This window comes from Thamnophis elegans, chromosome 2 (assembly GCF_009769535.1).
Source record: "Thamnophis elegans isolate rThaEle1 chromosome 2, rThaEle1.pri, whole genome shotgun sequence".
NCBI classification, from domain to species: domain Eukaryota; kingdom Metazoa; phylum Chordata; class Lepidosauria; order Squamata; family Colubridae; genus Thamnophis; species Thamnophis elegans.
Window position 1 is genome coordinate 5632023 of NC_045542.1, and position 13159 is coordinate 5645181.

At 38.5% G+C, this 13159-nt stretch overlaps 1 protein-coding gene across 1 annotated transcript in view; it reads left to right on the plus strand.

Moving 5' to 3' along the window:
- The window catches only part of TYK2 (tyrosine kinase 2), a 37144-nt gene extending 25090 nt beyond the window's left edge, over nt 1-12054 (plus strand). Inside the window, exons 17-24 of the mRNA XM_032209952.1 lie at nt 381-531; nt 1213-1310; nt 2989-3181; nt 3837-3955; nt 4225-4397; nt 4900-5017; nt 8062-8172; nt 9927-12054. Of these exons, the coding sequence (XP_032065843.1) occupies nt 381-531; nt 1213-1310; nt 2989-3181; nt 3837-3955; nt 4225-4397; nt 4900-5017; nt 8062-8172; nt 9927-10061 (1098 nt within the window). The 3' untranslated portion in view covers nt 10062-12054. The remainder of the gene's footprint in view (nt 1-380; nt 532-1212; nt 1311-2988; nt 3182-3836; nt 3956-4224; nt 4398-4899; nt 5018-8061; nt 8173-9926) is intronic.
- Nucleotides 12055-13159: the final 1105 nt, after the last annotated feature.

The following is a 13159-nucleotide window of genomic DNA, read 5'->3' on the forward strand; positions in this document are numbered from 1 at the left end:
ACCATTCTGGAGAAATTACTGGATGTTCATTGGCTCCTGAAAAGTCTGAAAGGGCTAAGTAACAATAACATAATTTGCATCCCATTTCCAGGTAAATTATTGGAATGGAATAGCTTCCTAGGGTATTCTTAAAATGCAACAGCAGAAATAATAGAAGAGGAATGATAGAACAAGGATTCCAAGATATCAGGGAGATTTTTATGAGCAACTTTAAAAACCGAACGGTAATCATTAGTCATCTAGATCCTATTTGAAAGCTGTTTGGCATATAGTGAAAACTGGAAATAACTTACTACAAAGCAAATGTCAGTGGATTTTCTATGTTTAATCTAATTTCATTTGGCAATATCAATCATAGGCTTCCATTTTTTTTTCTGCAGAAAGAACGTTTTTATGAGAAGAAGCATCATCTTCCAGAGCCATCCTTCAAAGAACTAGCTACCCTAATCAGCCAGTGCCTAAACTATGCTCATGGAGAGCGACCCTCTTTCCGGACTATCTTACGAGACCTCACTCAACTGCAACCACATAGTAAAAATCCCAAATAACTCTTAGATAGCAGCATTTTGTTAGCCATATGACACTAACCTTTTCTGCATGCCAGGGCCATGCTAAAAATAATGGTATCCATTAGGTTCACGACGGGGAGTTCCCAGAGGAGTTGTGCGCCCAAATATTTTGAAAAGGAAAATTAGGTGCATTATGGGTAGAGGAAACAGTATACACCTGCTGTTTCTTTGTTCATTGAAACAAAATGACAAATGTGTCACTGAATACTGACAGCATGGTGGGTAGGTGCTCCAATGGTTGCAAAATGAGGGCAATCTCTGTCTTGCGTAACATAATGGTGTTCTCTCACACTCTCTTGGGGATACAAGAGGACAATTGTAAAGCAGGCTCAATTAAGATGCTATGAGGATAAGCAGAGACTCAGTTTGTGGCCCGATTACAACTGCTTAAATTGCAATACCAGCGAGAGGAAAAACTAAACGTTAGCCCTAACGATAAAAACTAAAAGAAAGAGATTGTACAATGTTTAGTCAAATCTAGAAACTTGTTTGATTCAAAAATTATGAGCATTTAGTCCTTCAGTACTGAACTCCAATAAAAGCCTCTTCTGATCTGTATGTTGTAGGCTTTCTGAGAGTGATTTGTAAGTTTCTTCCCTTCTAGCCATTTTACATCCGCTACATCTTTCTTCTTGTTTTCCAGATCCTCTTGACATTAGCTCTGTGAATCCTGCGTTCCCTGTATCAGATCCTACTGTCTTTCAGAAGCGCTACCTGAAAAAGATTCGAGATCTGGGTGAGGTAAATTGCCTTTGTTAGGAATAACAGCTTATTTTCTTCCTCCATTCTCAAAAAGTAAGAGCTGAAACAGATGATTCCTGTTGTGCTTTTTAAAAATCTGTTCCTGCAATTAACTTTTTGTATCTATTTATTGAGGATAAAATGTATTGCATACCTTCATTTTAAGAAGGAAATATAATTTGCTATCTTATAAGAAGCAATAAAACAAAGATATATTCGGTGAATATATAGCAGGGAAATTATACTCAGTGTTAGCTACAACTCTATCACTTTAATATTAAGTAAATATTAATAATAATGCTATAGCATTTACAAATGTATATATTTAGGGTTCTTTTATTTCAGCTCCCATCCTATATTAAAACCAAATGTGCAGCTGCTGATATGGCATTTTAGCACCAATTTATCTTTATTTGATTGGCAGATACAGTCTACTATCCCATCACATGCAGGATAGAGTGTGAGTTACTAAATATTCTCATCATATCTGTCAAAAGAGATACAATCTGTAACACCGATGCTATCATTAGTGATCATCTTCTTTAGAAACAAACGTAGTTTTATTTTCCAGCACTCTAGAAAGAGATGATTTAGCACTTCTTGGGTGCTTAATGCTTTTTTTTTGTCTAGTTCATGAAATTCAGTTGTACAGATCTCAGTCCTATGAACTTTGGATGCAATGGGTCAAATTGTAATTTACATTATTTGCATGTAGGTAATGCCATAGTATGCCAAAGGATGTAGTTGTGAATACTACAAATTATATCATTTGCATCAATTATTCCCATTTATATAATGATAGCAATAGCACTTAGACATATACCACTCCCTAGTGCTTTTCAGCCCTAAGTGGTTTTACAGTATATTATATTACAGTATATTACCTCCCAAAATCTGGGTCCTCACATTAGTATCATTACACTAATAAAACAAAGATGTAATTGGTGCCATTTGTATTGTCATAATGATATATCCTTTGCTTTATTGATTTCTGAAGCATAATAGACACCTCCCACCAATAGTTAATCTATTAAAATGAGGTTTTACTATTATTATATCTTATAGGGCTCAATGAAAGTTCATTAGAAATGAAGCAGATCTATTGTTCATAAACCCACTTCAAATCCTGGCTTTTGTTTTTAATTTGTTAATTACAAAACATCATTTTATTATTTTCCCTATTACACCAAATTGTAGTTTCCAAATCAGCATTCAACCTGTTTTGAGTTAAACTATATTTTCATGTTTAATAAGCCATGCGCAACATATCCATTCAGATGTTCTTTCCCCTTGGCTTCAATTCAATATTTGCTCCATAGTTTTGCCAATTTCAAATAATGATCTTACTTTGCTGATTGAGCCTATTTTGCTTAAGTATCAGCTACATGAACTATGAAATAGGATCGCAAATAGAGATTGACTTCAGTCATAAAAGGATTCAAGAATGGAGAAAAAGAAATATTATTCAGACTTTATTGCTAAAGTCAGTGTTTTCATGGCATAACAACTGTGTGAAATATTCCTTGTAGCAAGGGATTGTTCTGAGATTATTGAGATTAGTTCTCCTTCTGAAAGGTATTCTGTACAACCTGACATTTCCCAAAGAAATATAGTTTGGCATTTGGCTTTTGAAATTCAAAATCCTTACCTTGTTTCTTTCTCCCTCTCATTCTATTAGGGCCACTTTGGTAAAGTGAGCCTATATTGTTATGATCCTGCCAATGATGGCACTGGTGAGATGGTAGCAGTGAAGTCATTGAAATCAGGTTGCAGCCAGCAGCTCTTGACTAGTTGGAAAAAGGAGATTGAGATCTTGAAGACACTCTACCATGAGAATATTGTAAAATACAAAGGCTGCTGCAACGAGCAAGGTATGGAATCTGCTGTGTAGCTCCTGCAGGAGAAAGATGGTAAATAGCTTAGCATAAACATACTACTTACAGAACTAGTCCCAAGAGCTCCCAGTTTGTATCCTAGCTTCATCATAGGCATGATTTTTGAAATACCCTCTATAATTTTAACTTACATGTTGGGCAATGCTTTTAGGGTTGCATTTCCAGATGAGTGAACAATATATTCTGTGCTTGCAGACTATACTTTCTCCCCATTTATTCAGCCATTTTTTTCTCACCTTCACTTAGGTTGTAGTTTTTCCTTCAACCAGTCTATTCCATTGTTTCTTCTCTATTAATAGCTACTGGTAGATCATCTTGAAAACAAGTACCTCAGAAAGACAATTGCTGAATCTGCCAAATTATAATAGATTCTCTGGAGCTACATTGACAGCAAGACAGGTTCTCTTAATGTGGCAAGAGAAAAAAGCGTGCAGAATCAGCAAGAGGGAGAAATAAGTACTATATTGCAAGTAGGCTTGATGAACTGCCCAAAAGATACTGACGATCAAATGTGGTCTGCAGGCCCTTCATGTGCGCTTTGTTTAAGCCAGAGGTTTTAAAAACCAAATAAATTCGGGGAAGCGATGATACTTTTTTGGAGCTAATATTTCTTTGCATTTTGCAATTCCAGGAGAAAAGATTGTGCAGCTTATCATGGAATATGTGCCACTGGGAAGTCTGAGGGATTATCTCCCCAAGCACAATGTCAGCTTGGCCCACATTCTCCTCTTTGCCCAGCAGATTTGTGAGGTAGGTCTTGTCCGTGTTGGATACAACATTTGTGTGGTTCTCGACAGAGGGAATGACTTTTTTTTGGATCATAGTTCCAATAGGTAAAGCAAAATGAAGAGAATTGTTTACATAAATGTTCCTTAATGCTGGGAAAATACTTTATTTTTATAAAAGGAACAGGATACATGAAATTCAGGATTGCCAGCTCTGCCTTTGGGTATAGACATATCTACTGATGGCTTTGGCCTCTGATTGAAGGATGTAAGGTGGCTCTATTTTCTCTGCAGGGAATGGCTTATCTCCACTCCTTGCACTACATCCACAGAGACCTAGCAGCTAGAAATGTGCTCCTGGAGAATGAAAATGTAGTAAAGATTGGAGACTTTGGTCTTGCCAAAGCCATCCCCAAAGGACATGACTATTATCGTGTCTGTGAAGATGGAGACAGCCCCGTCTTCTGGTATGTAAAGAATTGCATTATTTTGTGGGTTTTGAATATTTGAGAGTTGACTGCACTATAACTCATTCATACAGGCATTATATCATGTGGAAAGCAAGATCTTAATGATAATGGAGAAAAGATAGTAGCCTTAAAACAGTATTTTCCTGTCTTAAGTGCTGAGAGGGAAAAGGTAAAATCTAAAATGAAGGTTTCAGACAAAAGTTAGTGTGGTTTAATCTTGATACTCTTTTGTGGAGGTGGGAGGGGATATCGTTCCCAGCTTTCCTGGAAGTAGTCAACTATTGTATCATCTTTTCAATAATTGGAGCGAATTATGATAACGGCATGCTTTTATATAGAAGAATGCTTTGGAAAAGAAGGATTATAGTCTTACAGAAAATGAGTTGTAAATGTCCTGTTTGACAATTTTCAAAGCCATTTGGCTGCTGTTGGATAAGCAAGATGAACTTCACTCTAATTAAAATGTAGTTTGTCAGCTCTTTATTGCTATTTAACATAGGTATGCTGTGGAATGCCTCAAGGAATGTAAATTCTATTATGCTTCTGATGTCTGGTCCTTTGGAGTGACTTTATATGAACTGTTAACATGGTGTGATTCAAGTCAGAGCCCTCCACAAGTGAGTAAAATTAATATTCATAACATTTACTTAGCAGCATCAAGCCATAGCAGCCATGAAGAATTGTTGCAAGAATTGGGTATGTCTAGTTTAATGAAAAGAAGGGTGACATGATAGCAGTGTTGCAATCTCTAAGGGACTGCCACAAAGAAGTGATCAACTTATTCTCCAAAGCACCTGAAGGCAGGACAAGAAGCCATGGATGGAAACTAATCAAGGAGAGAAGCAACCTAGATCTTAGGAGAAATTTCCTGATGGTTAGAACAATTAATCAGTGGAATGAGTTGCCTCCAGAAATTGTAGGTGCTCCAATACTGGAAGTTTTTAAGAAGAGATTGGACAACCATTTGTCTGAAATAATATAGGGTTTCCTACCTGAGCAGGGAGTTGGACTAGAAGACACAAAGCTCCTTTCCAACTCAGTTATTCCAATATTCCTTATTGTAGCTCTGGGACCAATTCAAAACATTCAGTATAACTGTTCCTTGAATTCATTTAGATGACTCAGCATAGACAGAATAATGTCCATGTTCTCTGCCTCTTTCCTGGATACCCATAAGCTCCTGATTAAAAAAAAAAGAATAAAAAATAAAGCAAAGCATTGGATTCTAGCATTATATTTGACAGCAGTATCTTTAAACCTTATTGGAATTGTAGATAACAATTTGAGAGCTTAATAGGTTTCTGGTAATTGGATGTTTGTACCTGGGTAGGCTGCTCCAGTAGCCATTTTATAAATGCACCCACGACATGCATTCAAAATTCTAAATGTATTGCTGGCCCCCAAAAGTTGCTTATCACCTTGTCTACACTTCAGAGGCCTGTCTGTACTGTTTTAACTGTAATTTTGTTATCTAGGATGTTGGTTAGATTTAGTTGAATCAGAATAGAGCTGGAAGGGACCTTGGAGGTCTTCTAGTCCAGCTGCCTGCTCAAGCAGGAAGCCATTTCAGACAAGTGACTGTCCAGTTCAGTTTATTAAATTTATATGCCGCCCTTTTCCCCTGAAGGGGACTCAGGGCGGCTCACAACCCGAACCGGGGAGGGGGATACAGACAAAAAATTTAAAACAACAGTGTAACAATATATAATTTAAAACTCACAACAGTCATACCATTCGAGACGGGGGCAACAGCTCTTTAGCCCCAGGCCTGTCGGAACAACCAGGTTTTGAGGGCTTTGCGGAAGGCCTGGAGGGTGGTGAGGGTTCGAATCTCCACGGGGAGTTCGTTCCAGAGGGTCGGAGCAGCCACAGAGAAGGCTCTCCTCCGGGTAGTCGCCAGTCGACACTGGCCGGCAGATGGAATTCGGAGGAGGCCTAGTCTGTGGGATCTAATGGGTCTAGTGGAGGTAATTGGCAGCAGGCGGTCTCTCAAGTACCCAGGTCCAATACCATGAAGGGCTTTATAAGTGACGACTAGCGCCTTGAAGCGTGACTGTCCAGTTTAAGACCTTCTTCTTAAAAACCTCCAGTGATGAAGCATCCACAACTTCTGAAGGCAAGCTGTTCCACTGGTTAATTGTCCTCGGTGTTAGGAAGTTTTGCCTTAATTCCTAGTTGCTTCTCTCCTTAATTAGTTTCCATCCATTATTTCTTCTCCTAACTTCTGGTGCGTTGGAAAATAAATAGATCCCCTCCTCTTTGTGGCAACCTCTGAAATACTGGAGTGCTGCTATCATGTCACTCCTAGTCCTTCTTTTCTTTAGACTAGCCAAATGCAAATCCTGCAACTGTTCTCCAGGACTTTAATCATCTTAGTTGCTCTTTTTTGTACTTTTCCAAAGTCTCAACATCTTTTTTGTAATGTGTTGACCAAAACTGGATGTGGTATTCCTGGTGTGGCCTTACTAAGGCTTTATAAAGTGGCACTAATACTTCACATGATTTTGATTCTATGCCTGTTTATACAACCAAGGATTACAATACGTTTTTTGACTGCTGTGTCATGTTTAAGTGATCATCCACTAGGAGTCCAAAGTTCCTCTCACAGTTACTGTTTTTGAGCCAGGTTTTGCTTAATATATACTTGTACCTTTGGTTTTTCCTACCCAGTGTAAAACCTTGATTTTCTCCACATTAAATTTCATTTTGTTGGATAGCGCCAGTGGTGGGTTGCAGACGATACGCCCCGGTACGGACATACCAGTGCCTGTCCGGAGCACTGGGTACCATTCCAGTACGGTGCTCCGGAGGGCCCACCCGCCCGCCTGAGCTCCTTACTTGTATTTGAGCTCTTTGGCATTTCCGCGCATGTGCATGAAGCACACGGCATCTACGCAATGCTCCGCCAAGCAGCTAGAGCAGTGTTGCTGGCTGGGGAATTCTGGGAGTTGAAGTCCGGACATCTTCAAGTTGCCAAGGTTGAGAAACACTGAGCTAGAGTATTGCGGACGTTTGCGGAGGCGTCACAAGAGATAAGCATGCATGCCCAGGCTGCGCGAACTCATGTGGTGGACCATACCGGTTGCACCGGGATCCAGAACCCACCACTGGGTAGCACCCATTGTTTAAGAAGTTTTTGGATCCCGAGCTTGTCCTCTGGGGTATTGGCTATTCCTGCCAGCTTAGTATCATCTGTAAATTTGACGACTTCCCCTTCTATTCCCTCATCTAAGTCATTTATGAAGATACTGAAGAGTACTGGCCCTAAGATGGAACCTTGTGGTACCCCACTTCTTACTTCCCTCCATGTAGATGTAGTACTATTAAGGACTACTTGTTGACTACATTGATTAATCATTGAGTTATAGTCAGTTACCTAGGGATGTTGAAGTCCATGCTGGCCTAGGGGCTAATAACATCACACAATGCTATTGCATATATTGTTCAGTTATAATGATTTATAGGAATGGTATAGCATGATGAAATATTATTTTGGTATGTTTTTAGAATATAATTATTTTTCTGAAATGATTTTTCTCAAACATCTGTTACCTCTGAGAAGTTCATTGTAAAGTTTTTTTTTGAAGAAAGGAACTTTTGGCATGTGCCATCTTCATGTTACCTAATGAAAGCACTGATTGATTCTCCCATATTCCTTTAGAGATTTATTGAGATGATTGGAATGACTCAGGGTCAGATGACAGTGCTGAGGCTCATTGAGCTGTTGGACAGAGGGGAAAGACTGCCCAGTCCAAAAGACTGTCCTTGTGAGGTGAGTCTGTTCTCCTGGCCTTTCATTGCCTTTTTGTTGTAGAAATTGCACTCTGGGAATCTTGACATTTTGCTGCATCCAGAGCTCCCAAACAAAATTAAGATCACTATGTTGCTCATCTTTGTAGTATCTGCTAAAAGTTTAGAAGACAGTATATTATTGAAAATTATGGAATCAAGGATTACACTCAAGTCGCTTATCATTCTAAGCTTAAATAGTCAAAAGAAACAACAGTAAGTAATGCAAATTCATGTATGATAGCAGTGGTAGGTTTCAAAAATTGTTCGAACCTACTCTGTGGGTGTGGCCTCCTTTGTGGGAGTGGCTTGCCGCCCATGTGACTGGATGGGAGTGGCTTGCCGCCCATGTGACTGGATATGAAGATGCCGATGACACTTGTCAGAACCACCTTAAATTACCTCACACACAGCACTGGTATGCATAAGAATATGATGTAAATTTGTTTTTTAAAAGGCATCTTTGGTTTGCGTTAAAACAACTTCAACACACGCAATGTTCTGATTGCACCACAAACGCAGTAGCCATCCTTACCTTTCACAGAAGCCCTGAGTTTTATAAATAGGAGCCTGATAGTGTAGAATAATCACATCCAAGGACCAGTGGTGGGTTTCAAAAAATTTTGGAAGCTCTTCTGTAGGTGTGGCCTGCTTTCCGGGTCCACTGGTGGAACCTCTTCTAACCGGTTCGGTAGATTTGACGAACCAGTTCTACCAAATAGGTGCGAACTGGTAGGAACCCATCTCTGTATGATAGCTAGATATACAACCAGAATTGTTGATTAATATTTAAATGGATAAAGGATGAGTTGCTAGTGCCAGGGATACAGTTTTAAAAGATAATGATATATAGTAGTAAGCAAAGGAAAAGTCTTGTGATGCATTAGAAGCATGTTAAGAGTATTCTGTAAAAACCCTTGCTACAATCTTTTTACCACAAATAATGCTGCATTACTTACTGTGCAATTCTGCGCCCACCTACTTAGAAATCCCATTGATTCAGTAGATCTTAACCCTAGGCAAATGGTATTGCACTGCATTCTTATATTCCTATTTCTTCAAAAATAATAGGGCATAATTCTGGTAAATCTTCCAATAATTTATAATACTAGCCAATGTCTAAATATGTTCCCACTCCTTCAGATGGTTTACCGTAATTTGAGGAGGCTTCCTGATATAAATTAAATAATTCCTAAAGGTTAAAGCCTTCATCTTAAATCTATCTCAATTTTCTATAAACAAGTGTGTAAATATATAGGTACAACTACATTAGATCTGATTAGAAAGCATAGTCTTTGTATTCCAGTACAGTTAATGCTGCAAATAATTTGTTTTGGAAGTTTAAGAGACATCTAATATCTCCCGGTGATTACTAATTTAGCCACTAGTTTTTAGAGCAGAAACTGCAGAACAGTGTAACTGTAAGAGTGTCTCCACTGTCATATATTGTTCTGTGATTTTCCTTTTTTTTTAAGCTAGCTTGGAGTCTAGAAAACAAATTGATTGGAGGGGAACTGGTTAGGTTTACCAGTAGAGCAATGCCACATAAGTATTGGACAATTTGCTGAGCTGTTTTTCTCTTTCTTTCTTTCTTTCTTTCTTTCTTTCTTTCTTTCTTTCTTTCTTTCTTTCTTTCTTTCTTTCTTTCTCTTCCTTTTTTCTTTCTCTTCCTTTTTTCCCTTCCCTTCCCTTTTGTATGTGCTTTTTTGTCTTCTAAATCTCTGCCTTTTCCCACAGATTTATCACCTGATGAAAAACTGTTGGGAATCTGAAGCTTCATTCCGCCCAACCTTCACAAACCTAGCACCCCTCCTCAAAGCCTTCCATGAAAAGTACAAGACCCAGGCCCCTTCAGTTTTCAGTGTGTGTTGATGAGAATGAAGAGGTTTTGTACCAAAGACCAAAGTCCTATTTGCACTCTGTGTGCTAGTGCTTACATGCCTGGAAAGCCACCGTGCCAGGAAAGTTGCTTCTAAGTGACAGTGATCTTGGATTCTGACTTTTCTGTTCTGCGCAGTGTCCTTGCATTGTCTGGATATTTTTGCACTTATCGAATGTGGTGGGGCATAAGGAAAAGCCCCTCCAATGTTTTTGTCTAGCTGAAAGGCAGAAGCTGCTTATGAAACTTTCTCCTTTGCTATATCCTGCTGGGATGCAAGTCATTTGTAAAGTCTCATTATGAGATATTCTGGTACAGGAAAACATGTTGGTATCTAATGAATTTAATGGACTCTTGCGCTTATGGTCCGATGCAGAGTATGAATCTGTAATTCAAGGAACCCTGAAAATGGAATGCAATATTTTGACTTGCTATTTGAAAAACCTGTTATATCACATATAACTGCTAACCAAACAGAATGAAAGGTATCTGGCCTTTATTTGCAGCATCTTTACAAGGAAATACATTTTTTTAACCTGGCATTTATTCCTTAATCACTCTTTTTACATCTCTTTATCACCCGTAGCATAGCATTATTTGCACATCTACTTGATAAGGGTCACTTATCTGCCTATGTGAAATCAGAAGCACCCTTAGCCGACTCAATGCTAGAGAAGTAAATATCTGATCATGTCTGTTCCCAGACATTTTTGTTCCCAAAGAGCAATCCTTACTGTCTCTCAGATGGATGAATCAAGAATTTCCACTAATGAGGATTTGCAGCAGCTGCTATGTTTCCCTTTGAATTTTCTAACAGTTCATCCTTTTTTTAAAAAAAAATGATATAAAACAATTGTATCTTTTCTTGAGCTGAGAACTATTTTGGTTTGAAATGACCAATCCCAAAACTTCACCACCACCTGTCCCCTGATGTTTGCCAATCAATAACTTTGAATTTGAAATGGAGGTGGAAAGAAACTATAGGCCTTAAATAACACTGAAAATGAAGACAAGAAATGCCTTTTGGTCACTAACTAATTGCTACCTTCTGACATGTAAGCTTTATGTAGCAAAATTAAGGTGGCTTGAGCTGGTAATCCCACATCCTGGGGGGGAAAAAACTAGCTGCCATATAACCTCAGAACAATTGTGATTCCTCTTCCCTGTTGTACTATCATTTTGCTTCCTAAGTAATTGGAGCAATTGTTTTCATTATGAGTCTTCAGGTTGTTCTCCAAATTATCTTTCAAATGAATTTCGTCTTTCATTGATGTGTATCAGAATTTGTTGGGAGTGAAACTGCAGGCTCTAAGTCAGGGTGTCAAACTGGTGGCCCATGGGCCAGATATATCACACGCAGGCCACGCCCATATCAGTTCCGTGAAGGGGAAAAACATTGTAAAATATCACGTGATGGCAACATGACGCAGCGAGTTTGACACCTGTGCTCTAGGTGATATAAATCTTGATGCATTGCAGTTACTACACCCAATGCCTTTAGTACTGATATTTTGCTAACATGTATTTCTCGTTTCCTGGCTTTTTGTAAGTGGGGGGTTGATTTTTGCCATGTTTTACCGAGATGGCGGAACATTGATGAGCCTGTCTCACCTGTATCATTTAAAAGCAATCATGTTGCCTTATAGAAGAGGAGAGATTCTATAGTCACATAGTCCATATAGATCATTTCTAAAGTATTTATGTGATTATAACAAGCAGGCTGATGTAAAACAAACAGTTTATTTATTAGCTTTGCCATGGCAGCCAGTGACTTTGAGCTATGAATATTTGAAGTGACTGCATTCAGCATCACCGTTCTGCTTTTTTAAAAGACGGAATCACTTTCAGGTTGCCATTTGATTTCGAAGTATACCATTAAGAAAGTGATGGAGAGAAAAGGTACAGATAGGATTCCTGGAAGTTATTTAGTTTACTTTATTATCATTGCACCTCGTACAACGAAATTAAATGCCATCTTCAGTGTACATCATACATAAGAAAACTATAAAAATAAAACAAACACACATATCCTTCACATTCTGTGCAATTGAATTGAAAACCCCTGATATTGCATTAGTCTTACACTATACAGTAGAATTCAATATAATTACTGCTCTGGGATGGAAGCTGTTTTTCAGCCTATTTGTCCTTGTTTTTATTGTCCTGTAGTTAAAAAAAAGGGTGCCAAGAATGAGATGGATCTTTAAGAATGTTCTGAACTTTAAGGCAGCGGGAGCTATGATGCTCTTCCAAGGTGGGGAGAGGGCAACCAGTGATGCTCTGGGCAATGATGTTAACCCTCTGGAGCACTGTCCTATTGGCCACTGGGCAATTGGCAAACCATACACAGGTGCGGTGAGTTAAAATACTCTCTATATTGCAGTGATAGAAGTTTTTCATTCGTTGTTTCCTGAGAAGTCTCAGATAGTATAATCTCTGCTGGGCCCTTTTGCCCAATGCTGCAATGTGAGCATCCCACGTCCTCTTTTATGATAACATCCCAAAAGTTAAAACTGGCCACTTGCTCCCCTTGGTCGCCATTGATAACCAAGGTCCAGATGTCTGATGAAAAATTGCTATTTTTGGCTCAGAAAGGTTTGTTTAACTGTTATCCATAAATGGTTCCAATTTTCATTTGCCCATAACTGAAGACAGAGAGAATATTTTAAGATACTTAATGCTGAGTCTTTCTTATCTGGAACTTATTTTTGTAACACATGAGAAAAAACACCATTGTGCATAATTTTGAAAATTATTTGGGGAGATAATTTGGAGATTTGTATATTCAATTTATTTGGTCATCCAACTCATAATGTGATTTCAGGTAGTTGAGGAAGTTGGCAGTCTGAAAGTAATCCTAGATACAATAGGACAAATAGACAGAAACAATTTTTTGCTTGTCTTCTCAATTATACAATAGGGTCTGCTAGTATATATAACTTTGCATGAGTAGTTTTTTAGCTTGAGGGCCGAATATATCTGTCAGGTTAATTTAAAGACTACAGAGAGAGCAGTGGCAATTTTTATGGAAGAGGGAAGAAACAAGATTTAGAACAAGAAGCTCAAGCACAATTGAGCCCAAAGGTTCTGT